General features: G+C 52.1%; 1 protein-coding gene across 1 annotated transcript; it reads left to right on the top strand.

Annotated features, from left to right (window-relative positions):
• On the top strand, nucleotides 1-27,096 carry TMEM201 (transmembrane protein 201). The gene is made up of 11 exons (XM_069741711.1): nucleotides 1-174; nucleotides 5,801-5,921; nucleotides 10,149-10,343; nucleotides 11,771-11,947; nucleotides 12,206-12,555; nucleotides 12,975-13,178; nucleotides 24,564-24,781; nucleotides 25,474-25,545; nucleotides 25,649-25,906; nucleotides 26,079-26,213; nucleotides 26,647-27,096. Exons 1-11 carry the CDS (start codon nucleotides 80-82, stop codon nucleotides 26,733-26,735), a joined length of 1,914 nt encoding a protein of 637 aa, XP_069597812.1. The 5' UTR covers nucleotides 1-79; the 3' UTR covers nucleotides 26,736-27,096.

Here is a 27,096-nt window from a genome sequence, read left to right as displayed (position 1 = left end):
CGTGTTATTGGTCGGCAGTAGGAGGACGGGCCGCAGACGGCGCGGAGCACCGGAGAGGAAGGTCCGGATCCGGCACCGCATGGAGGACTGGACCGCGCTGCCGCTGCTGCCTTTGGCCGGCGTGACCGCTGCCGCCGGGGCTACCGGGCTGCTGCTGTGCCGGCTGCTACGGAGGTGAGCGCGGGACGGCGGGGCTTTGTGAGGGGGGAGGGGATATTAACCCGAGCTGTGCTGGAGCGGAGTGACGGGAGGCGCCGGGGAGTGACTGCCGGCAGCGAGTGAGCTCTGGGGGGCGGGGGGTCAGTGTGAGGTGACGGGGCTTAACGGAGCGCTATACCGGGGGCTGCGCCGAGGGATATACCGGGGGCAGCACCGAGGGATATACCGGGGGCTGCACCGAGAGATAGACCGGGGTCCGCACCGAGGGATATACTGGGGGCTTAACGGAGGGATATACCGGGGGCTGCGCCGAGGGATATACCGGGGGCCGCACCGAGGGATATACCGGGGGCTGCACCGAGAGATAGACCGGGGTCCGCACCGAGGGATATACTGGGGGCTTAAAGGAGCGCTATACCGGGGGCTGCACCGAGGGATATACCGGGGGCCGCACCGAGGGATATACCGGGGGCTGCACCGAGAGATAGACCGGGGTCCGCACCGAGGGATATACTGGGGGCTTAACGGAGCGCTATACCGGGGGCTGCGCCGAGGGATATACCGGGGGCTTAACGGAGCGCTATACCGCGGGCCGCACCGAGGGATATACCGGGGGCTTAACGGAGCGCTATACCGCGGGCCGCACCGAGGGATATACCGGGGGCTTCACGGAGCGCTATACCGGGGGCTGCACCGAGGGATATACCGGGGGCTTAACGGAGCGCTATACCGGGGGCTGCACCGAGGGATATAACGGGAGCTTCACGGAGCGATATACCGGGGACCGCACCGAGGGATATACTGGGGGCTTAACGGAGCGCTATACCGGGGGCTGCACCGAGGGATATACCGGGGGCCGCACCGAGGGATATACCGGGGGCTGCACCGAGAGATAGACCGGGGTCCGCACCGAGGGATATACTGGGGGCTTAACGGAGCGATATACCGGGGGCCGCACCGAGGGATATACCGGGGGCTGCACCGAGAGATAGACCGGGGTCCGCACCGAGGGATATACTGGGGGCTTAACGGAGCGCTATACCGGGGGCCGCACCGAGGGATATACCGGGGGCTGCACCGAGAGATAGACCGGGGTCCGCACCGAGGGATATACTGGGGGCTTAACGGAGCGCTATACCGGGGGCTGCACCGAGGGATATACCGGGGTCCGCACCGAGAGATAGACCGGGGTCCGCACCGAGGGATATACCGGGGGCTTAACGGAGGGATATACCAGGGGCTGCACCGAGGGATATACCGGGGGCTTCACCGAGCGATATACCGGGGGCTTCACGGAGCGCTATACCGGGGGCTGCACCGAGGGATATACCGGGGGCCGCACCGAGGGATATACCGGGGGCTATACCGGGGGCTTCACGGAGCGCTATACCGGGGGCCGCACTGAGAGATAGACCGGGGTCCGCACCGAGGGATAGACCGGGGTCCGCACCGAGGGATAGACCGGGGTCCGCACCGAGGAATATACTGGGGGCTTAACGGAGGGATATACCGGGGGCCGCACCGAGGGATATACCGGGGGCCGCACCGAGGGATATACCGGGGGCCGCACCGAGGGATATACCGGGGGCCGCACCGAGGAATATACCGGGGGCTTAACGGAGGGATATACGGGGGTCCGCACCGAGGGATATACGGGGGTCCGCACCGAGGGATATACGGGGGTCCGCACCGAGGGATATACGGGGGTCCGCACCGAGGGATATACCGGGGGCTTAACGGAGGGATATACCGGGGGCTGCACGGAGGGATATACCGGGGGCTGCACCGAGGGATATACCGGGGGCTTCACGGAGCGCTATACCGGGGGCTGCACCGAGGGATATACCAGGGGCTTCACGGAGCGCTATATCGGGGGCTGCACCGAGGGATATACCGGGGGCTTCACTGAGCGATATACCGGGGGCTGCACCGAGGAATATACTGGGGGGCTTAACGGAGGGATATACCGGGGGCTTAACGGAGGGATATACCGGGGGCTTCACGGAGCGATATACCGGGGGCCGCACCGAGGGATATACCGGGGGCTTCACGGAGCGATTATACCGGGGGCCGCACCGAGGGATATACCGGGGGCTGCACCGAGGAATATACCGGGGGCTTAACGGAGGGATATACCGGGGGCTTCACGGAGCGATATACCGGGGGCCGCACCGAGGGATATACCGGGGGCTTAACGGAGGGATATACTGGGGGCTGCACCGAGGAATATACTGGGGGCTTAACGGAGGGATATACTGGGGGCTGCACCGAGGGATATACGGGGGTCCGCACCGAGGGATATACCGGGGTCCGCACCGAGGAATATACCGGGGGCTTAACGGAGGGATATACCGGGGGCCGCACCGAGGAATATACCGGGGGCTTAACGGAGGGATATACGGGGGTCCGCACCGAGGGATATACCGGGGTCCGCACCGAGGGATATACCGGGGTCCGCACCGAGGGATATACCGGGGGCTTCACGGAGCGATACACCGGGGGCCGCACCGAGGGATATACCGGGGGCTTAACGGAGGGATATACCGGGGGCTGCACCGAGGAATATACTGGCGGCTTAACTGAGGGATATACCGGGGGCTTAACGGAGGGATATACCGGGGGCTGCACCGAGGGATATACCGGGAGCTTAACGGAGGGATATACCGGGGGCTGCACCGAGGGATATACCGGGAGCTTAACGGAGGGATATACCGGGGGCTGCACCGAGGGATATACCGGGAGCTTAACGGAGGGATATACCGGGGGCTGCACCGAGGAATATACTGGGGGCTTAACGGAGGGATATACCGGGGGCTGCACCGAGGGATATACGGGGGTCCGCACCGAGGGATATACCGGGGGCTTAACGGAGGTATATACTGGGGTCCGCACCGAGGGATATACCGGGGTCCGCACCGAGGAATATACCGGGGGCTTAACGGAGGGATATACTGGGGGCTGCACCGAGGAATATACCGGGGGCTAAACGGAGGGATATACCGGGGGCTTAACGGAGGGATATACCGGGGGCTGCACCGAGGGATATACCGGGGGCTTAACGGAGGGATATACCGGGGGCTTAACGGAGGGATATACCGGGGGTCCGCACCGAGGGATATACCGGGGGCTTAACGGAGGTATATACTGGGGTCCGCACCGAGGGATATACCGGGGTCCGCACCGAGGAATATACCGGGGGCTTAACGGAGGGATATACCGGGGGCCGCACCGAGGAATATACCGGGGGCTTAACGGAGGAATATACCGGGGGCTTAACGGAGGGATATACCGGGGGCTTAACGGAGGGATATACCGGGGGCTTAACGGAGGGATATACCGGGGGCTTAACGGAGGGATATACCGGGGGCTTAACGGAGGGATATACCGGGGGCTTAACGGAGGGATATACCGGGGGCTTAACGGAGGGATATACCGGGGGCTTAACGGAGGGATATACCGGGGGCTTAACGGAGGGATATACCGGGGGCTTAACGGAGGGATATACCGGGGGCTTAACGGAGGGATATACCGGGGGCCTAACGGAGGGATATGCCGGGGGCTTAACGGAGGGATATGCCGGGGGCTTAACGGAGGGATATGCCGGGGGCTTAACGGAGGGATATGCCGGGGGCTTAACGGAGGGATATGCCGGGGTCCGCACCGAGGGATATGCCGGGGTCCGCACCGAGGGATATGCCGGGGTCCGCACCGAGGGATATGCCGGGGTCCGCACCGAGGGATATGCCGGGGTCCGCACCGAGGGATATGCCGGGGTCCGCACCGAGGGATATGCCGGGGTCCGCACCGAGGGATATGCCGGGGTCCGCACCGAGGGATATCCCGGGGTCCGCACCGAGGGATATCCCGGGGTCCGCACCGAGGGATATCCCGGGGTCCGCACCGAGGGATAGACCGGGGTCCGCACCGAGGGATAGACCGGGGTCCGCACCGAGGGATAGACCGGGGTCCGCACCGAGGGATAGACCGGGGTCCGCACCGAGGGATAGACCGGGGTCCGCACCGGGGGCTTAACGGAGGTATATACCGGGGTCCGCACCGAGGGATAGACCGGGGGCTTAACGGAGGGATATACCGGGGGCTTAACGAAGGTATATACCGGGGTCTGCACCGAGGGATAGACCGGGGTCTGCACCGAGGGATAGACCGGGGTCTGCACCGAGGGATAGACCGGGGTCTGCACCGAGGGATAGACCGGGGTCTGCACCGAGGGATAGACCGGGGTCCGCACCGGGGGCTTAACGGAGGTATATACCGGGGTCCGCACCGAGGGATAGACCGGGGTCCGCACCGGGGGCTTAACGGAGGTATATACCGGGGTCCGCACCGAGGGATAGACCGGGGTCTTAACGGAGGGATATACCGGGGTCCGCACCGAGGAATATACCGGGGGCTTAACGGAGGGATAGACCGGGGTCCGCACCGAGGGATAGACCGGGGTCCGCACCGAGGGATAGACCGGGGTCTTAACGGAGGGATGTACCGGGGTCCGCACCGAGGGATAGACCGGGGTCTTAACGGAGGGATGTACCGGGGTCCGCACCGAGGGATAGCCCGGGGTCCGCACCGAGGGATAGCCCGGGGTCCGCACCGAAGGATAGCCCGGGGTCCGCACCAAGGGACCGGGTGCCGTCACTGCTGCCTTGGATAATGGGTTATATAGGGGGTTATCTGGGAGACACTGCTGCACAGGACATACCCTATTAGATGTATTTGGGGGGCTCAGTTTGTTTTTGGGGTCCTCTGTGTATCAGCCCTGTGCCCCCCAGTTATGGTGTCAGCAGTGAAGCCCCCCATACTCTAGCGCTTCCTCCTCACACTAAGGCTATGTGCACACGTCAGGATTTCTGCCAGAAATCCGCATGTGTTTTTGATGCGTTTTTTCTTGCGTTTTTTTCCAAATGCATAGAATAGCGGGAAAAACACGAAAAAAAAGCAAAATTAATGAATATGCTGCTTTTTTTATTACCGCGATGAGTTTTTTTTTTCGCGGAAAAATAACGCATCATGTGCACAAAAATTGCAGAATGCATTCTAAATGATAGGATGCATATGTCTGCAGTTTTTATCGCGAAACAAACATGAAAAAGCCTGAACGTGTGCTCATACCCTTACAGGATGGCCGCTCCGGTGTCTGTGCCTCCAGCTGTTGTGGTGTCTCGGCCGGGGACGTCCTGACAACATCTCTTTGTTTTCTGGGGGGCGGCGCAGGGACGGGGGTCTGACAGCTGCTGCCACACAAGTGTCCAGCAGAGATGAGGGGGCGCACACCCCGCAGTCTGCAGGATCCGGCTGATTGACTTATAGATTTTTTTCCTCTATGGCTAAATCCCAATGTCTTCTGGTTTCCTCCAGTGTGTGGTGCGATGACCGTCCGCACTGTCAGACCCTGAGCGTGTGGTGCGTCTGCTTGTGGTGCAGGACACTTTGATTATACTTGGCCGGACCCCGTGTGTGCCGGGGGCCTGTTTGTACTGTGGGGGCTCGTGTGTGTCGCTGGGCCGTGTGTGCCTGAGACATACAGTATGATCAGTGTATAACTCTTGGCGTTGCCCCGGGCTGTATCTGCTGGACCCCATAGTGAATGGCGACGATACATGATGAGTTTTGTTCTGTTTTGCAGGAAACCTCCGACCCACCTGAATGTGAATTGCTGGTTCTGCAGCCAGAACTCCGTGGTGCCTTATGGCAACCGAAACTGCTGGGACTGCCCCAACTGCGAGCAGTACAACGGCTTCCAAGAGGTGAGAGCGGCCGGCGTGTTGGCTATGCCCCTGTAACGGGGGCCGCGGAGTCCTGCGTTACCGGCCCCTCTCTTTTTAACTGTGTTTGGGTGCATAAGGGTGTCTGCTCCCCTTAATGTGTACGGCCCATTGCTCATTACCATCTGTCGGCCAGCCCCCTTCACACGCAGGACTGATGGGACAGGGCATACCATGCTAGTACCCTGCACAAGCCTCTGAACTGGGGGCCGCTTTATTCTTTTATACCCGTCGGTGCCGTGTTGCAGAGGCTGGAGTCAGCCGCCTCTATACCTGCCGGTGCCGTGTTGTAGAGGCCAGAGTCAGCTGCCTCTTTACCTGCCGGTGCCGTGTTGCAGAGGCTGGAGTCAGCCGCCTCTATACCTGCCGGTGCCGTGTTGTAGAGGCCAGAGTCAGCCGCCTCTATACCTGCCGGTGCCGTGTTGTAGAGGCCAGAGTCAGCTGCCTCTATACCTGCCGGTGCCGTGTTGTAGAGGCCAGAGTCAGCCGCCTCTATACCTGCCGGTGCCGTGTTGTAGAGGCCAGAGTCAGCCGCCTCTATACCTGCCGGTGCCGTGTTGTAGAGGCCAGAGTCAGCTGCCTCTATACCTGCCGGTGCCGTGTTGTAGAGGCCAGAGTCAGCCGCCTCTATAACTGCCGGTGCCGTGTTGTAGAGGCCAGAGTCAGCTGCCTCTATACCTGCCGGTGCCGTGTTGTAGAGGCCAGAGTCAGCCGCCTCTATAACTGCCGGTGCCGTGTTGTAGAGGCCAGAGTCAGCCGCCTCTATAACTGCCGGTGCCGTGTTGTAGAGGCCAGAGTCAGCCGCCTCTATAACTGCCGGTGCCGTGTTGCAGAGGCTGGAGTCAGCCGCCTCTATACCTGCCGGTGCCGTGTTGTAGAGGCCGGAGTCAGCTGCCTCTTTACCCATCGGTGCCGTGTTGCAGAGGCTGGAGTCAGCCGCCTCTATACCCGCCGGCGCCGTGTTGTAGAGGCCGGAGTCAGCCGGTACGCACGAGCTTTTGCAACTGCACCATTTAACCTGTTAGACACGAACAGCAGCATTTAAATGAGTTAACAGCAGCGATCAGAGCTCCAACTGCTGCTGTCAGAGCCAGACGCCGGCTGTATAACACGTCTGGCATTCACTGCTCCTGAGCCCCTTCCACACATGCGGACCCCTGGACAGTTACACACGTTTGCAGTAAGGGGTTAATCCGTGAAGCCGCTTACTGGCTTTGTTTTATTTACCCAATGCGGGAAGAGAGGGTGAGGCAGGGTATATAATCTGACAGGTCACTCCTTCAGTAAATAAGGTGCACGGAAAAGGGTTACCAACCCCTATGTCCAAAAGTAATACAAGTTATAATAGTTTTTATTTTATATTTCCCATGAATTCAATCGCTAATGTTTCGGTCTTTATGACCTTCATCAGACTAGGGTACAAAATGAAGAAAATATATAAGAAAAATATGATATTGCAACTGCTAATTACCATTCATATACATTTATAATAGAAGACAATGTCCTAATCATTGCCACTGCATTACATTAAGGTTTTATGGATCATGTTCATAATCCAGATTCTCATATAACCAAAAATTGAACTCTATTTAAATCATGGGTCTATATCAGGGGTGTCAAACTGCATTCCCCGAGGGCCGCAAACAGGTCATGTTTTCAGGATTTCCTTGTACTGCACAAGGTGCTGGAATCATTCTCTGCAGGTGATTAAATTATCACCTGTGCAATACAAGGAAATCCTGAAAACATGACCTGTTTGCGGCCCTCGAGGAATGCAGTTTGACACCTCTGGTCTATATCACCCAGAAAAAGATAATGAATAAATGGAAACATCATCCCGCAATAATAAACAAAAAATATACAATAGAGATAAAACATCTATGGGTCATGAAATAGCCATAGGTCATGAGGTATCGGTCCATATTCCTTAAAGTACCACCATAGTCCCACTAAATAAAAAAAATTAGCTTACGAATAAGTGCAGAGACAGGAAAAAAAACCGACCCGCTGTGTGTGTGAGACTCCAATCGGAGTTCTATAGAAGGACAAAGAGCACAAATAAATATATAAAAAAAAAGTGCAAATAAGAAAAGGAAGCGCAAATAGGAGGGTTACTCATGTCCTTAAATATTCCCAGTAAATAGCCGAAACAAAAGTGAGCTTACCGCAAAAAGAATCCGGTGGTAAATGTAGATGCTAGCCGTCAAAATAGCGGCTTGTGGAATGCCTGCATAGTCATCTGTAATCGCGCCCGTTTTATAAAGAGATCAGCCCGGAAGTGACAACACGAAAGACATTGTCTATTATAAATGTATATGAATGGTAATTAGCAGTTGCATTATTATGTTTTTTCCTATGTTTTTTCCGTTTTGTACCCCAGTCTGATGAGGTCATAAAGACCGAAACGTTATTGATTGAATTAATGGGAAAATAGTTTTTATTTTATATTATAACTCGTCATGACTGAGTGCCAGGATTTTTGTATTACTTTAGGATGAGGCAGGGAGCGGTGAGGAAGACGAGAGGTGTAGTGCAGGGAGCGGTGAGGAAGACGAGAGGTGTAGTGCAGGGAGCGGTGAGGAAGACGAGAGGTGTAGTGCAGGGAGCGGTGAGGAAGACGAGAGGTGTAGTGCAGGGAGCGGTGAGGAAGACGAGAGGTGTAGTGCAGGGAGCGGTGAGGAAGACGAGAGGTGTAGTGCAGGGAGCGGTGAGGAAGACGAGAGGTGTAGTGCAGGGAGCGGTGAGGAAGACGAGAGGTGTAGTGCAGGGAGCGGTGAGGAAGACGAGAGGTGTAGTGCAGGGAGCGGTGAGGAAGACGAGAGGTGTAGTGCAGGGAGCGGTGAGGAAGACGAGGGGTGTAGTGCAGGGAGCGGTGAGGAAGACGAGGGGTGTAGTGCAGGGAGCGGTGAGGAAGACGAGAGGTGTAGTGCAGGGAGCGGTGAGGAAGACGAGAGGTGTAGTGCAGGGAGCGGTGAGGAAGACGAGAGGTGTAGTGCAGGGAGCGGTGAGGAAGACGAGGGGTGTAGTGCAGGGAGCGGTGAGGAAGACGAGAGGTGTAGTGCAGGGAACGGTGAGGAAGACGAGAGGTGTAGTGCAGGGAGCGGTGAGGAAGACGAGAGGTGTAGTGCAGGGAGCGGTGAGGAAGACGAGAGGTGTAGTGCAGGGAGCGGTGAGGAAGACGAGAGGTGTAGTGCAGGGAGCGGTGAGGAAGACGAGAGGTGTAGTGCAGGGAGCGGTGAGGAAGACGAGGGGTGTAGTGCCGGCAGCTGAGCTGTAAATTGAGGGTCCTGCTGTCAGGGGGGCGATGTGGTGTGATTTCAAGCTCGTGGACCCCAATGCAAAACAAGAGCCCAAATATTATAAGTCTATTAGCATTAGTCTTGTAGGGGCCACAGGAACCATTTGGGCCCCCTTAAGCTCCAGGTGTAACTCCTGCACCCACTCTCGTAACACGAGGCTGTAACCATGGCGATGCATAGGTCTGCACAGGGGCTGTATACACACATGTTAGTTGGTCTATTTGCAGAGTTGCATTATGATTATTACTGCAGTTGCATTGGATCCATACGAGAGAGGGCTGCAGAAGTGTCCACGCCCTTATCCTGGCCTCGCACGGCGTTTACAAGCCTTTAACCCCCTTTATCTTTCTTGTGAATCATTAAAGAATTTTATGGGTTTTGGTTTCATGCAGACATCACAGCAGCCGTGGACCTTTTATACCTGGCGTCTGTTACCTGCAGAAATCGGAGTAAATGAAGAAAGGCTGAAAACTTGTGCAGACCAAAGACTTCTCACAGCTGAGGGTTTGCTACTATTAGTCGTGGCACGGGACACATCTGGGGAAAGCGCCTCCTGTCCTGGTAGTTCCAAAAAAGTGGAGACTAGATGGAATTGTAACAAACCTCCAGCTGTGAGAACTACTAGTTCCCCTCCTCTTCTTCCCCAGCTTGTAGGGCAGTGAGAATCTGGAATTGCTTGCCTGAGGAGGTGGTGATGGCGAACTCAGTCGAGGGGTTCAAGAGAGGCCTGGATGTCTTCCTGGAGCAGAACAATATTGTATCATACAATTATTAGGTTCTGTAGAAGGACGTAGATCTGGGGATTTATTATGATGGAATATAGGCTGAACTGGATGGACAAATGTCTTTTTTCGGCCTTACTAACTATGTTACTATGTAACCACAATGCTGCGGTTCTGTCTGATTGCAGAACGGCGACTACAATAAACCGATTCCGGCACAACACAGCGAACACCTGAACCACCTGGTGTCCGGCGGGAGCACGATCGCCGAATCCACGAAGCCGCAGCAATGGGTGAACTGCGGCCTCCTGCTGTGCAAGAAGTGCAACAACAACCAGAGCACCAAGATCAAGCAGCTGGCGTCATTCCTGCCCCGAGAGGAGGTGGGTGATGGGCGCAGAACGCTACAAATGCATTTATTTTACCAAAGACACAATATATTGTTTATGCAACAATATCCGATAAAAACTGCAAAGTAATTATCTCTTGTGTATTTGTATCTTCTGAAATTAGTAAGTTTTGGAGTAGAAATATTACCGTTTATACCCGAGTATAAGCTGACCCCCAACTAATTTTGCTGCAAAAAACTGGGAAAACTTAATGACTCGAGTATAAGCCTAGGGTGGGAAATGCAGCAGCTACCGGTAAATGTCAAAAATAAAAATAGATACCAATAAAAGTAAAATTAATTGAGACATCAGTAGGTTAAGTGTTTTTGAATATCCATATTGAATCAGGAGCCCCATATAATGCTCCATACAGTTCATGATGGGCCCTATAAGATGCTCCATATTAAAATACGCCCCATATAATGCTCCATATACAAATATGCTCCATGCAGTTCATTATGGCCCCATAGATGCTCCATATAACAATGTGCCACACATAATGCTGCAATAATAAAAAAAAAAAAAGACATACTCTCCTCTCGTCGCTGCTCCTCAGTGTCCCGTCTCTCCGCACTGACGTTCAGGCAGAGGGCGGCGCGCACCCTAAAACGTCATCGCACCCTCTGACCTGAACAGTCACTGCAGAGGATGCGGAAGACGGAGCGTCGGTGGTGGTGGGGCTGAAAATCTCGGCTTATACTCGAGTATACACGGTAAATTTCTTCCGCAGGTCGGTGCTATAATTACGATTACTGCAAACAAAGGTTTTATTTATTTTTTATTTTAATAAAGGCTTTGAATACCTGTCACTTTGTAAAAATAAGCTGCTGTGTACAGGCGGTATAACACTTTCTTAACATTATATGATTTGTATCCTGCATTTTATTTTCACTCTGCGGGGTTTTCTGAGCTAGTGGGTAGAGACTTGCTACTATAATGTCTCCCATAGACAGACATGAGGAATTTTTGTCTCTGTGTGACTCGTGACAAGAAGCGACAGCAGAATGAAGATCACTGTACTGTGCAGTATAGCTGTGAATCCAGCTCAGGGTAAAGATAAACACATACTAGAAAGCAACAGCTCTTCTTCAACTTTCTTTTCTCAAATTTGATGACCAGCTGTAATCTGATCCATCAGTGAGCTGGCGAGACTGGTTTTAGCTGTTCTTCAGAGTGTGTGAGGCAGGGGAAGAGAAGTGGCTCATTAGTGTAGAAAACCAGCACCCTCTATCTGTAAAGGCTTCACAGACCCCTCCGACATGAATGTATCTTGTATGTCCGTAAGGAGTTAAATAAGAGAACTGTATTCATTGTGATTGATTTGTGTTCTGCCCCATCACCACGTTCACCCCAGGCGCTCTGTAAGAAGTTCTGCATTTAGAAATCGCGCCTCATGGTGCTGTGTCCCTTATTTTCCCTAGGAGCAGTATGACGAGGAGATTGAGCTCTACAAGCACCACCTGGAACAGATGTACAAGCTCTGCCGGCCGTGCCAAACCGCCATAGACAGTTATATCAAGTACCAGAACCGGCAGCTCCGGGCCATCATGCTGAACCAACAGTTCAAGCGGCGAGAGCTGGATAAGGGTTATGTACAGGTAAGCGCCATGGCTGGGTAGTTAAAAGTTGGAAAAATACATGAAGAGCAATCCCCTTAAGTGTTTCTGTCATTGGAATCGATTGCTGTATAGTTTATCTACAGTCCAGCTGTCAAGGACGCAAAAAACCTGAGGATCTGGCAACTTTTCTGCTCTTTCAGACTGTAGAGCCTGAAACCTCACTAACAGCAGATATTAGGGATTTGCATCGTGAGTTCCCAGCTTCATATCTGTCCTTGTGTTTTTGTTTTTTGTCAGAGTTCTTCAAATTCTTCATTCATTCGGATTCCTGCCAAGGTCATTCTCCTCCGCTGCTTTGCATTCCTGAGTTGCGTCTTCCTCGTGTCCATGACCCGGTTGGGTAAGGGGGACCTTTTCTCTCCCTCCCATAAGGACTCTACAAATTTAACAGCCGATCTCAGGAACGAGTCTCAGCCGGGAGACTCTGGGAGTCCAACTCTCATCCAGAAAGTCATTGGGGTTCTGCCTCAGCATACACTGGAAAACCTGAATGAGGCTTGGCGTTTCGGACACAATCATCAGATCGACTTGGCGGTCCTCGGCCTTCTGACTTGCGTCTTTGCCATGTTCCTTGCCGGACGTCCTAGGTCAGTTCTTTTCATAAACCATAATATTGCAGTAAATGAAATGTTTAACCATTAGTTATGCTTCTCAATAGCCAGTTTTATCAGAACCTTCATTGTATTATGACCGACTACGGCGACCTAAGTTTCCGTGGCACAACTTCACATTGGCAATCTTAAAAAAAAAATAGCAGTGTCATGTTTCCCTGTGCTACATGAATTGGTTAATGAGAATACTTATTTGTGTCTAAAAGTTTTACTTTTTTAGGTACTGTGATGGGCACGGACATCGGCCCCACATTGCAATTATTACAATCTTCTTTTTTTTTTTTTTTTTTTTTTTCTTTCCTTTAAAAAGCTATAGGGTTTTTTAAACTGTAGAATGTCATGTATGCTTCAGTAACTGAAATTTTATAAAATGTATTTTATTTTATTTTTTTCAGGATGCGACGTGTTGATGTATTTGCCTCATTCCTCTGGGTCCTAGTGACAGGCTTCTACCTATCAGAGTTATTCTTTCTGAAGGACTTTCCGAGCTGGATGAATACGGTAAAGCTTGGCACCACCACCTTGTGTTGCCTGGTCGGTCTCACCTCTGCGATGGCAACAAAGAAAGCGATTGGTCAACGAAGACAGCGTTCTCGAAGGTCAGAGCCAGAAAAATGAGCCGTTGGACCGGAGTGAATGTCCTGTCATTACCATTGAGGACCTGTTAGATGCTGTGTGTTCATTCTATAACGTCTACAAGTAGAACAGGTCCTTTTCTTTACTAATCGGTCTCTTCCAACTGGCTCCATGATGTGATTGTAGCCAATTGGTAGCAACCAGTAACACTACACGGAGGATCTGCCACTGTAGACATCTTGGTACTTTTGTATAAAAAGTCCGCAGTGTCAGACCTTCACATAAATAATGAAGTCCTTATGGCTTTGAGAACTGTTGCTCCTGAGATTTTTTTTTTTTTTAAATTTATTGTTTGGAATGTTGGGCTTCCCGTTAGGTGTTGTTTTTCTAAGTATTACACTAGCGATGTTTGGGGTGTAATACCCCTTTATGGTACCCTGAATGATCATGTTATACACGTGGACCGAAGACCATAAAGTATTAAACACCAGTCTAACTTTATGGGAGGCTTCAAGGGTGGGGGGGATAGTGTTAATTTCTAAATTATGGAATTTTATGGAACTGTAGTGAAATGCCCATAGGCTCGTAATGGTTCGGGCACTTGGATGCCAAATTTATTGCTTGACTGGATATATAAAAACAGCAATGGTCCAGAAGTGTGGACACCAGCCGTACTTTGTACTGAAGGTATTGGTTTCATAGGTGCTAGACGTCTAATGATGAAACAATATCTGCCGATCGGTGACTTCTATTTTATAATTGTTTTTAGTGATTAGATTGTAGCACGTAGTTCACACTTACTGAATATTAGCGGTGAGGCGCCGTCCCTTTAGCTTGCGGTTGAGTTACACAATATTAGTGTGACTCTTGGGCCGGAGTTGGGTGGTGACTTGTGGGCTCTGGATTAGAAAGGTTCAGTCCCCTCCATCTGTATAATATTGGGATCATGGGGGGTCTTTTTAGTGAGGAGCCTTAAAAGTAGGTGGTTCAAGTAATTGGCTCCATTTCCCAGAAATTTTGTTCTATGGAATCTTTTTCTTAGAAGTCTGCTGTGTCGACCTTCCGTTATTCTATGTATAAATTAGTGTCTGAACTTGGTCAGACTCGACCGGCCATTCTCTAGAGGACAATCTGACCTTCTGTGATGGCTAATGGCCACCTAGTTGATGCCAACATTTTCTGACCATTAACCACCATGAGTGGGCGAAGTTTTGAGTGCAAACGTGGTCAATCTTGGGGTTCGTCGTGTAAATCGGAGCTAGATTGGAAAGCGGTGCACGTTCTGGCCGGCGGCTTTCCCAAGTGTGACGGCTTCATGTATTTCTGTGCAGCTGCCACGCTCGGGTCAGGGTAACCGCCGGCCAGTCCGTCCACTGCGTTCTGATCTCGCTCTGACCTATACGGCCTTCTGATTTTGCTCTGACACTGTTCGATCAGTCCTAACCGTTCTTGGCCTGGAAGGACACAAGGAAATGGTAACATCCAGTTATACATTTCCAGGAGGAATAACAGAGGGACGGCGCAGCAGAGTTCTGGGGAAAAGGTGATCAGGAATTGAAAAATTATTAGAAACTAGATTGTGGCCCGATTCTAACGCATCGGGTATTCTAGAATATGCATGTCCCCGTAGTATATGGACAATGATGATTCCAGAATTCGTGGCAGACTGTGCCCGTCGCTGATTGGTCGAGGCAACCTTTATGACATCGTCGCCATGGCAACCATTATGACCTCTACGTCGATACTGTGCCCGTCGCTGAATCAGAAACGTGAGATGTCTACGTCCTTTATGACATCGTCGCTGTGCCCGTTGCTGATTGGTCGAGGCTTGGCGGCCTCGACCAATCAGACGCGGGATTTCTACGTCGATGCTGTGCCGGTCTCTGATTGGTCGAGGCCTGGCGGCCTCGACCAATCAAAGAGCCGGGATTTGACACACAGACAGACAAACCCTTAGACAATTATATATATAGACTAGATGGCAGCCCGATTCTAAAGAATCGGGAGTCTAGAATCCATATATACTTTATTTATTCAAATGTAAGAATAATACAATTAATAAATAATAGTAAGAAAGAACAAAAAATGGCTGCACTCACCAGCTCTTGACAATTCTTGTTATTTAAGGTGCTTTTCGCTCTGCATCATTACCATACTTTATATCAGACCTGATCTTACGTGCGCCATCATAAGCTTTGGACTCTGTGTCATTAGTATACTTAACAGTGTCCATGCGCTTGCATCTATCCTCTGTACTCTTGTTAGCACGCTGTTTGCGCTTACGTGCGGCATCGGCGTCTTTTTGCTCTGCATTATTAGTATACTTTCTATCAGACCTAATCTTACGTGCGCCATCACCAGCTTTGGGCTCTGTGTCATTAGTATCCTTACTATTAGAGCTCATGTTGGCTAAGCTAAACAGCTTTAAGCGTAGTGGTGGCAAACAACAGGTTAATAAGAGGCAGTGTCAGGTAGTAGGAAAATAGCCAGTTAATAATAGGCAATAGTTCTTTGCAGGAATGCAGATATTAATAAATAGGCAGTTTATATTGCAGAGAAATTGCTGGGCAATAATGGACAATGTCCTTATGTGGCAAATAATAGAGCAATATACCCAATGTGGCAAAGAAGAGGTTAATAAACGGCAGTCTCTCAGTATAACAGTCAGTGAATAATAGGCAGTATATGGAGAAAACACCAAACAAAAGTTCAAAATTGGTGTGAAAATGTCACTGAACCACTTCACAACTAAATATATATAGTTTTGGTAAATGGTATTATCATTTTTTTGACGAAATTCGGCAGGAGCTTGAAGAGCAACGTCACTGGGCCCGCCTCCACGCAGTAGAAACTTGCTGTGAGGTAAAAATTCAAAAATCACACCAAAATGGCTGGCGGAGTGTGTCACAGTACGGCACGTTTCTGATTGGTCGCTCGCAGCAGGCGGCAACCAATCAGACACTGGACACTGTTGACGTCACTTATCTCCGGACATTATCTCCGGACATTATCTCCGGACATTATCTCCGGACATTAGCTCTGGACATTAGCTCTGGACATTAGCTCTGGACATTAGCTCTGGACATTAGCTCTGGACATTAGCTCTGGACATTAGCTCTGGACATTAGCTCCGGACATTAGCTCCGGACATTAGCTCCGGACAAAGCCACGGAAGTTGGCACAAATTGCAGGAAGTAGTATTCTAGGCAATTATATATTAGATAGAAGATGTTGGTGATTTGAAGTTGAAACGCACTTAAATGTTATTTATTAAAATTGTCCCTCTAAAGTGACCCTACTGCTGGTGAGTGTGAGCTCCGGGGTGAGATGTCACGTCCTGCTCTGGGTGAGTGTGAGCTCTGGGTGAGTGTGAGCTCCGGGGCTGAGATGTCACGTCCTGCTCTGGGTGAGTGTGAGCTCCGGGGCTGAGATGTCACGTCCTGCTCTGGGTGAGTGTGAGCTCCGGGGCTGAGATGTCACGTCCTGCTCTGGGTGAGTGTGAGCTCTGGGTGAGTGTGAACTCCGGGGTGAGATGTCACATCCTGCTCTGGGCGAGTGTGAACTCCGGGCTGAGATGTCACATCCTGCTCTGGGTGAGTGTGAGCTCCAGTGTGAGATGTTACGTCCTGCTCTTGGCGAGTGTGAGCTGCGGGGTGAGGGATCACGTCCTGCTCTGGGTGAGTGTGAGCTCCGGGGTGAGATGTCACGTCCTGCTCTGGGTGAGTGTGAGCTCCGGGGTGAGATGTCACATCCTGCTCTGGGTGAGTGTGAGCTCCGGGGTGAGATGTCACATCCTGCTCTGGGTGAGTGTGCGCAGCGGGCCGAGATGTCACGTCCTGCTCTGGGCGAGTGTGAGCTGCGGGGTGAGGGATCACGTCCTGCTCTGGGTGAGTGTGAGCTCCGGGGTGAGATGTCACGTCCTGCTCTGGGTGTGAGCTCCGGGGCGAGATGTTACGTCCTGCTCTGGGTGTGAGCTCCGGGGTGAGATGTCACGTCCTGCTCTGGGTGTGAGCTCCGGGGCGAGATGTTACGTCCTGCTCTGGGTGAGTGTGCGCAGCGGGCCGAGATGTCACGTCCTGCTCTGGGCGAGTGTGAGCTGCGGGGTGAGGGATCACGTCCTGCTCTGGGTGAGTGTGAGCTCCGGGGTGAGATGTCACGTCCTGCTCTGGGTGTGAGCTCCGGGGCGAGATGTCACGTCCTACTCTGGGTGAGTGTGAGCTGCGGGGTGAGGTATCACGTCCTGTTCTGGGTGAGTGTGAGCTTCGGGGTGAGTGTGAGCTTCGGGGTGAGATGACACGTCCTGCTCTGGGTGAGTGTGAGCTCTGGGGTGAGTTGACACGTCCTGCTCTGGGTGTGCGCTCCGGGCCGAGATGTCACGTCCTGCTCTGGGCGAGTGTGAGCTGCGAGGTGAGATGTCACGTCCTGCTCTGGGCGAGTGTGAGCTGCGGGGTGAGATGTCACGTCCTGCTCTGGGCGAGTGTGAGCTGCGGGGTGAGGTATCACGTCCTGCTCTGGGCGAGTGTGAGCTGCGGGGTGAGATGTCACGTCCTGCTCTGGGTGAGTGTGAGCTCCGGGGTGAGGTATCACGTCCTGCTCTGGGCGAGTGTGAGCTGCGGGGTGAGGTATCACGTCCTGCTCTGGGCGAGTGTGAGCTCCCGGGTGAGATGCCACGTCCTGCTCTGGGTGAGTGTGAGCTCCGGGGTGAGGTATCACGTCCTGCTCTGGGTGAGTGAGCTCCGGGGTGAGGTATCACGTCCTGCTCTGGGTGAGTGAGCTCCGGGGTGAGATGTCACGTCCTGCTCTGGGCAAGTGTGAGCTGCGAGGTGAGATGTCACGTCCTGCTCTGGGCGAGTGTGAGCTGCGGGGTGAGATGTCACGTCCTGCTCTGGGCGAGTGTGAGCTGCGGGGTGAGGTATCACGTCCTGCTCTGGGCGAGTGTGAGCTGCGGGGTGAGATGTCACGTCCTGCTCTGGGCGAGTGTGAGCTGCGGGGTGAGGTATCACGTCCTGCTCTGGGCGAGTGTGAGCTCCCGGGTGAGATGCCACGTCCTGCTCTGGGTGAGTGTGAGCTCCGGGGTGAGGTATCACGTCCTGCTCTGGGTGAGTGAGCTTCGGGGTGAGGTATCACGTCCTGCTCTGGGTGAGTGAGCTCCGGGGTGAGATGTCACGTCCTGCTCTGGGCAAGTGTGAGCTGCGAGGTGAGATGTCACGTCCTGCTCTGGGCGAGTGTGAGCTGCGGGGTGAGGTATCACGTCCTGCTCTGGGCGAGTGTGAGCTGCGGGGTGAGATGTCACGTCCTGCTCTGGGCGAGTGTGAGCTCCGGGGTGAGGTATCACGTCCTGCTCTGGGCGAGTGTGAGCTCCCGGGTGAGATGCCACGTCCTGCTCTGGGTGAGTGAGCTCCGGGGTGAGGTATCACGTCCTGCTCTGGGTGAGTGAGCTCCGGGGTGAGGTATCACGTCCTGCTCTGGGTGAGTGAGCTCCGGGGTGAGATGTCACGTCCTGCTCTGGGTGAGTGAGCTCCGGGGTGAGGTATCACGTCCTGCTCTGGGTGAGTGAGCTCCGGGGTGAGGTATCACGTCCTGCTCTGGGTGAGTGAGCTGCGGGGTGAGATGTCACGTCCTGCTCTGGGTGAGTGTGAGCTCTGGGTGAGTGTGAGCTCCGGGGCTGAGATGCCACGTCCTGCTCTGGGTGAGTGAGCTCCGGGGTGAGGTATCACGTCCTGCTCTGGGTGAGTGAGCTCCGGGGTGAGGTATCACGTCCTGCTCTGGGTGAGTGAGCTCCGGGGTGAGGTATCACGTCCTGCTCTGGGTGAGTGAGCTGCGGGGTGAGATGTCACGTCCTGCTCTGGGTGAGTGTGAGCTCTGGGTGAGTGTGAGCTCCGGGGTGAGATGCCACGTCCTGCTCTGGGTGAGTGAGCTCCGGGGTGAGGTATCACGTCCTGCTCTGGGTGAGTGAGCTCCGGGGTGAGGTATCACGTCCTGCTCTGGGTGAGTGAGCTCCGGGGTGAGATGTCACGTCCTGCTCTGGGTGAGTGAGCTCCGGGGTGAGGTATCACGTCCTGCTCTGGGTGAGTGAGCTGCGGGGTGAGATGTCACGTCCTGCTCTGGGTGAGTGTGAGCTCTGGGTGAGTGTGAGCTCCGGGGCTGAGATGCCACGTCCTGCTCTGGGCGAGTGTGAGCTCCAGGGTGAGATGCCACGTCCTGCTCTGGGCGAGTGTGAGCTCCAGGGTGAGATGTCACGTCCTGCTCTCGGCTTTGCCGCATTGGTCAGTGATGTGTAGATCCTGGGATTATACTAGTGTGATATTTTTCTATTAACAGTGTTGTGACTGTGATGGTTTTTGTGTTGATGCGTGCGCACATAAAGCACAACTAATGAATACTAGCCCTCTGGATGCGGTGAGGTCGGGGCGTCGTGGGCGGTGTGATTTATATAATAATTTTGTGTGATTTTTATGTTGTGTGCAGCACAGTATAGGTGTACGGCCGCTCTGCTCTCCTGGTGTTTGGCTCTGCATCGGCCGCTCCAAATCTAAATTGTAACCTCCACCAATAATAATGACCACCTGCGCCAGTTATGAAGGCGAAACAAAGAGAACCGTCCGTCCGGACCACCCTCAATAGGAGGCTACAGAGGACTTTTAGGACACGTCCCTAACCTGCCGACTCATGGAGGGGCGGCTGTGTGGTATTAAACATGAGCCCAGATGGAGCTTGCGTAGGACGCCGGTCACACGGGTACGTGTAGTGCAGAGCTGCTTACAGCCTATAGATGACGCCCATCTGGGTGCATGATTAATAATACACGGCCGCCCCTCCATGAGTCGGTAGGATTGTAGAGTTGAGAGAATTTTTCAAAATTCGGTTCCAGTTATGATTGTTATATACATTGAGGACAGGGAAAAGTCAGCGCTCCAGTCTCAGAAGAAATCCAATATTCGTCCACGCTTTGTCCATAGCAAATAGTGAAAAGAGAAATATCTCCAGCGTGGATTTTCATGGAATAAAACACCAATTTTATTGGGGACATATTTTAAAACCAATGTTGGGCTACATGCATCACGAAAAATGGGGTCCAAACCGACGCGTTTCGACCATTCGGGTCTTGTTCATGGTATCACGAATTATGATCGTCGGCAAATATTGGTTTTGCAATATTGACCAACCGTCATTGGAGTCGGTGGGCATAGAAATGAATGAATGTGTTCGGGACTGATCATCAAACGTATATTCAGCAGGAATAGCGCACCAATATAGCGCAAATATGTCAAATTCGGGTTTGGCGACTGATTACGAAAATATTCGCTGAACTCGGCTATTAGCTGTTGCATCAGTGTTTTGCCCCTGTGCTCCCCCGCCGTTATCATGGGGGTCTGCTGCATCCCACTGGTGATCTCACCTGGTGGATCTCTTCTGTGATGGCTTTTGAAATTTTGTCCTATATTATCCATATTGGAGTGGGGTCTCCGGCACAGATGGCGAGGCTGCAAGACCCTTCCCTGCAGTGAAAAAGAAATGGCGGACACGCCGCCATCGCGTGAGTGCAGCGGACACGCCGCCATCACGTGAGTGCACGCTTTATTCTGCTTATGTCATTTTCTTTTTTTTTTTTTTTTTTGTTGCCATCCTCAGCGATCGGTGTGCGCCATAATACACGTATTAGAGAACGGGGACAATCCAGGTTCTGCCTTGTACGTCCAGCGGGCGGCACCTCAAAATATCAATGATTTGTTTGTGAACGTTTTGGGGTCATTTCACACTAATGTATATAAATTATGGATGGGTCTTGTGTACAAAGCTGTCATGTGCCGTTCCTCTTAGGTAAAGTTCACACTGGGTGTTTTTGGTGCTTTATTTTTAATTTTTTTTAGCTGTGTTTTACAGTACCAACAAAGTCTAAGATTTCGAAAATCTCATGCACCGTTTATTTTAGTCTCAGGATTTTGTCCTTTGCATGGTTTATGCACAATGGCGCATGTTACTTCTTTCAGCGTTTTTCATGCTGTTTTTTTTTTTTTTGTTGTTCACCCATTGAAATGGATGGATGGTGAAAAAACGCTCCAAAAATGCAGGTATCAGGTTTTGCCGCGTGGTGTTTTTTTTTCCTGTGGCAAAACCTGATTATAGAATTATTATTATTATTATTATTATTATTATTATTATTATTATTATTATTATTAATTTTTTTTTTTTTTTTTTTTTTTCCAACACTAAACTTTATCAGCATGCACAAGTGACAACTCTGGCATGCCGAAAACACTGCAAAACTGCAAGAAAAAAAAACAAGGAAAGCATGTTTTTTTTTTTTTTTTTTTTTTTTTTTTTTTGTAGCTTTTCTCCTGCTAAGAGACCAGGTATTGCTGTAGAAAAAAAGCTGAGAAAACGCGTAGTGTGCACTTATATTTATAAGGGTATGTGTAGGGGGGCTTACCCCTGCGCAGTAAATCTTGTCCAGTCCGTGCCGGTGTGTTGTATGGACCGTGCCCCTCACAGAGCAGATGACACCCGGGGTCTAGTTATTCATAAGTTTCTAGGGTGAATAACTGGGAAAGGAATAACACAATCCAGAGGGACGAGGAAAGAAGCTCCAGAACGGTTATTGCATGGGGGACACAAGTATTTACTAAACTAACGAGAGATGAGACCACCGTGAAGGTGGTAGACCCCTTTAGTGCCTCTGCATTCAGGCATCAATGAAGTGAGACCATCTGCCCTTCCATTTTCTATGAGTGACTTTTGCAAAAAGCAAATGGTGATTACGGTATAATCGTTAGGATCTGCAAGCTTCAATATTGATCATTGGCGCCCTAGTGCTGGGGCGCGGCCAGTGGTGGGTGACCCTGGTCCAGCCTCGCTGGGGCACTGTCGGCTATGGGTGACCCTGGTGCGGCCTACGGTGACCCACCCTGGTCCAGTCTCGCTGAGGTACGGTGGGTCACCCTGGTGCAGCCTCGTTGGGGCACTGTCGGCAATGGGTGACCCTGGTGCGGCCTACGGTGACCCACCCTGGTCCAGTCTCGCTGAGGCACGGTGGGTCACCCTGGTGCAGCCTCGCTGGGGCACTGTCGGCTATGGGTGACCCACCCTGGTCCAGCCTCGCTGACGCAGGGTGGGTGACCCTGGTGCAGGTGCGGTGGGTGACCCTGGTGCAGCCACGCTGGGGCGTGGTGGGTGACCCTGGCCTTTTCCCACCCCACTGATCATCGGGCCTTGACGTTTCATTGCTTTTCTGTGATTTTTGTTGTCATTCTTTTCTGTACGATCCATGTTGCTTTGTGCCTGGCTTCCTCCTGTGCCGCTCGCCGTCCGCTCCTGTGATGCTCGTGCTTCTCTCATTGATGTACACCATGTTATTTCCTATTCTTTATGATGTGAACGCTTTCTTTGTACTCGTTCCCGCAGCTGATGTTTTGTTCAATAAATGGCCAGCGAGCCGACGACCTGACTCCAGTAGCCGTGCTTTCCTGTATGTGGGGGAGGTGGATGCTGCGCTCTCCGCTGTTGCACTTTTCATGTTTGTCACCGTCCATTCATCTTCACACATCGCTTTCTGTTGGGGTCTAATGGAGACTTGATGCATCGGAAACACGGGTAAGCGCAGCCATCGAGCTGTGAACCCCGTCCCCAGTGATTGGGTTACCAAAAATCTGAAAATAAAAATTGCATTTGATGTCTGGTCATCATCATCTCTTAAATTGTGCTCTATCCGGACCGACCAGGTGGGCTTGTGACGACCCCATGATAAGACCTCCATGGATGAATTCGGGGACCACCACTGGTGGAATAGTAAGACTCCATTGAAGCTTTCCTCGCTGCTCCTGACATGCCCATACCTGCTGTGCCCAATTCCCCTGCGCTGTCCCTCTACCACGCCCAGCATGAAGCCAGTGTCCTCCCTACCTGTCTTGGCTCTGGCAGTATAAAGCTTTACATCCCAGGTTTGCGGAAGATGGATCACATGGAAGGTGTGGAGTGCAGGGCTAAGAAGAGTATAATATATATTTCTTGCACGCGTCTTGTACACGCTGATAAGGTTTAGTGCAAAAAAAATAAAAATGGGATGCAACTTCCGGAGTTTTCTGCACACAGTAAGACCAGATGCCGGCATTTTTTGCTGCACTTTTGCACTTCCTCATTGCTTTCTATGGGTGAAAAAACACTGAAAGAAGTCACATGCTGCAGTCTCCTGGTTCAGTCGGGGGGAAAAAATAAACAACGTGTGATTTCTGCAATCTCAGCTTTTGCTTTTACTGTAAAACACAGTTTAAAATTTTCATTAAAAAAAAAAGTAGGAAAAAAACGCAACGTGTGAACTTGGGCTCCGTGCGCATAGACTCTGCTGAGCGGAAACGCTCCAACTCCTTTTCAGAAACTTGGTTTTTGCTCCAGAAAGTCATTTACAGACGGTGTACAAGCGGCCCGAGACTTTGTCTCCATGCAAAAAAAAAAAACGCAAACTTTTTTTTATCAACTTATAAACCAGCCTAATATCTACGACCTGGTCATGATGGGGGAAGATTTGTTCCATTTTATTACCCTTGAGCCCATAGTTCTTCTGTAAGGATGCTGCCAGATTGCGAGTCCCCGCCGTACACTTGGACGCCGCCTGTCGCTGGTTTCATCCCTACAATGGCCTCTCTGTAATGAAGCAGCTGCACCGACACACGTGTTAGATCTAAGGGGGTCGGTGGTCGGGCAGCAGTGGCCGGGCAGCGGCGGTCCCCCAGACCCTGGCACATGTGGGCATGTCAGCTGCTATCAGACAGGTGCCGTTGGGGCAGACATGACCTTGTCGGGGTTTCTTTTCCTGCTTGCTGTCAGTGAATGGGAACGCGCCGGCCCGGTTCTCACATCATCTAAAGCTTTCCTTCACTTGTATCCAGTCTCGTGAGACAATACAAATTACACTCCTCCAGCCGGACACCTCTGTAGCCAAGGAGCGAGACCCCTGCTACAGGTACAGGCGGCCGGCAGAGGAGGTCTCCAGGGTGTAGGAAGTTTCCATTCACTGACAAGGGGAACTATGGGTTAAATTATAAAGTTGCTGAATATTATATACAGATTTAAGATGCATTTATATAAGGCTGGATGCCCATTTAAAGAGGTAACCGTCTTTATTTTTTTAAATTTCTCCCATAAATCAATATACATGAAAATACGTAATATAGAAACCCGCTGCTTTCTCTACCTGGACTGATCTTTCACTCTCAATTCCGATGTAAAAAAAACTATTAAGTAAAGCAAAAAATTGTCGTTACTGAGAGAGTGACAGTTGGTGCTTGTAAGGTTCTATGGGAAACTTTCAGCGGAATGTCTGTGGCCTCTAGCTCCTCCCACATCCATAGAACTTTCCGAGCACCAACTGTGATCGCCCGCAGGGCTCAGCCGTGTGCTCCTTCCTCCTACAGGTATCTCTCCGGGGACTCGGTGCCTTCGTTCGGACTCATGAACGGCAGTATAGTTCTCCCTGACCAGCCGACCCCCTTGCTATCCACCCCTCCGGGTCTCCTGCACCTGCTCAGCCACCAGTCCTATCGCTCCGAGCGCAAAGCTTCGCCGTCGTCTCTGCCCGGCCGTCTGAACCGAGCCTTGTCTCTAGGCACCATCCCCTCCCTGGCACGGACAGGTAACTTGCTCCTATAGATTTAATTGGTGGAAATGAGGTTATTCAGGGGGGTCTATTGGTGTCCAGCTTTTGTAGCCTTGATATTGGGGGACATTAATCCTATCCATCTGGTGTCTGCTGCACAGCGGTAATGGTCTCCTTGTTCTGGCCCTGGGGCCCCTCCAGCTCTGGTTATTGCCACTACATTGGGTGGAATGACTGGAATGTGCAGGGGCCATAAACAGGAAATGAGGCAGAATGTTAACCCTGTAGTGTCTGCGCAGCCTGATTAACCCCTTGTGATCTGCATTGCTTTAGTTTCTCTTTTCCCGATTGGCTGTCTGCAGGGTAATTTGGGTTTGGATCCCCTCGGTTCCATTGGTCCTTTTAGAGGACGATCCTTGATGGGAATTTCAGGGTCCTAGGTGTGCTACCTTCTTTACTGTGACCGAGATTCTGTACACGTTGACCAGATTCGCCTTAGATCAGAAAATTGCTCTTAATTCAATAATCCTGAAATGGTTGCTAGCATTGATGCTGGATTATTGGACTTTCTGGACCATCAGATGTATCGGTAGGAAGCTTGATCGTACTCTGATCCGCTACCGTCTTACAGTAACTTTGCTCCTGGGCCCCTGCTTGGCTGTTGCCGTCGCTCCTTGGCGGTGCCCGGATGCGGCAGACTGTGACGCGCCCTGCGCTCTGTTTTCTAGATTCCGGGTATCTCTTCAGCGGCAGCCGCCCGGCCTCTCGGGCTTCGGTGTATAAAGAGTCTCCAGGATCAGGTCAGTGAGTCGTGGATTTATCCACTGTGGCACCGCCATGGGCACAGACGTCACCCAGAAGCAGATCTTACTTCCCAATGTCTCTTCCTCTTGTCCTCTCCAGATTATTTCTCGCTCCTGTCTGGGAGCGGTGCGGTGTCGCCTCTGCCGTCTCCTACCCCCTCCGTGGCTGGCTCGGCCATCTCCAGCTGCGGGTCCTTGTTCCACAGACGTCCCATTATCAGCCCTGCTCGCCTGAACTTACAAGGACAAAAACTCGGCCTCTCGCTGAACAGGACACCGACTCGGACCAGCTTCGATGACTTGTACCAGCCCGACAGCAGCCTCGGCTCTCACGAGTTCACGCCAAAGTTCTCACCAAGTGCGTGACTGGTTATTTAGGGACAAGAATGTGATCGATTCATCTGATAATAGTAGATACTGGCAGGGTAGGGGGTGCCATCACCTGATGCCAGCACACCACACCCCAGGACTACTACTTCACCATCCTCTCCAGCTCTGTCTGACCCTCACTGTGTTTCTTCACCCTTCAGACACCATGAAGCTGATGACAGAAGCCGGCAGCATCTCCAGCCATCACACCCCCAAGATGGACAAGTCCTCTCATTCCTCCGCCTGTCCGGTGGACTCCACCACGGCGTTCCTGGAATCTCCATCCAAGTGGAAAAGTGAGTGGCGTCTGGTATCCCCTGCTCTGTTATCATAGGAGCGAGCTAGTGAAAGTACACTCTGAGGTCTCGTCCCCCCGGGGGTCCCAGTACATGCCCTCTATATAATCCAGCATGTTCCCTGCAGGGCCCCCTAATAGCGGGGTTCCCAAAGTCCTATGGAATGGAGCATGCGTGACCAGCGCTCCTATAGATGATGTATTGGGAGGTGGTCACACCTTATACATGGGACCCCCACTGCGTAGAAGAGCGATCTTTCTCATTCCCTGCCGGCAAACAAATATGTTGAAAACTGTGATAAATTGTTGAAATTTTCATAAATGCAACAATTTAACCTAAACATGGAGCATCCCCTTAATATTGCCAAGCAGTGTTCTCCAGATTGGGTCCTGATTTTGCTGCCGGCCCTTACTTGCCTCTCTTTTGTCCCCAGATTGTGGTGGGATGTCGCTGACCGGCGTCTTCTTGGTTCTGAGCTTCACTATGAACCTGGTGATGATCGTCTTCTTTTACCAAAAATAACAGACCTTACGTTCCGTCCTGGATTCACCTGGTGCTGCGGATGGCGATGCCGCCCGATCTTCTGGACATTCCCCCTCCTTGGTGTCGCCCATCACTGGTGCTCTCTGCTGCCTCCTGGTGGCAGGGCGATGACTGACTGCTCCACCACATCCATTGGTCTTCTCTTCCTGGACTGGGGGCGTTATCTGGCAGTTCCTGCTGTGGGGGTGGGATGCAGGTGACTTTGGGGGGGTTTCTGATTTCTTCTGGGTGGAAGAGGTGGATTTTATTCGTCACAGTTCGGTGATCTGTAAATATCTTCTTGTTCTTGTGTTTTTACGTCTTATGTCATTGTCCGAATACAAAAAACCTTGTTTCAGAA

Source organism: Ranitomeya imitator, chromosome 10 (genome assembly GCF_032444005.1).
Source record: "Ranitomeya imitator isolate aRanImi1 chromosome 10, aRanImi1.pri, whole genome shotgun sequence".
Taxonomy (NCBI): domain Eukaryota; kingdom Metazoa; phylum Chordata; class Amphibia; order Anura; family Dendrobatidae; genus Ranitomeya; species Ranitomeya imitator.
This window is presented reverse-complemented; position numbering and strand designations above follow the sequence as displayed.

Bases quoted from the DNA above. Each gene is read 5' to 3' on its own strand.
- TMEM201 (XM_069741711.1), top strand. From the start codon at position 80: ATGGAGGACTGGACCGCGCTGCCGCTGCTGCCTTTGGCCGGCGTGACC. The intron at 10,344-11,770 runs GTGGGTGATGGG...TATTTTCCCTAG, and splicing joins CATTCCTGCCCCGAGAGGAG to GAGCAGTATGACGAGGAGAT. The intron at 25,907-26,078 runs GTGCGTGACTGG...TTCACCCTTCAG, and splicing joins CACGCCAAAGTTCTCACCAA to ACACCATGAAGCTGATGACA.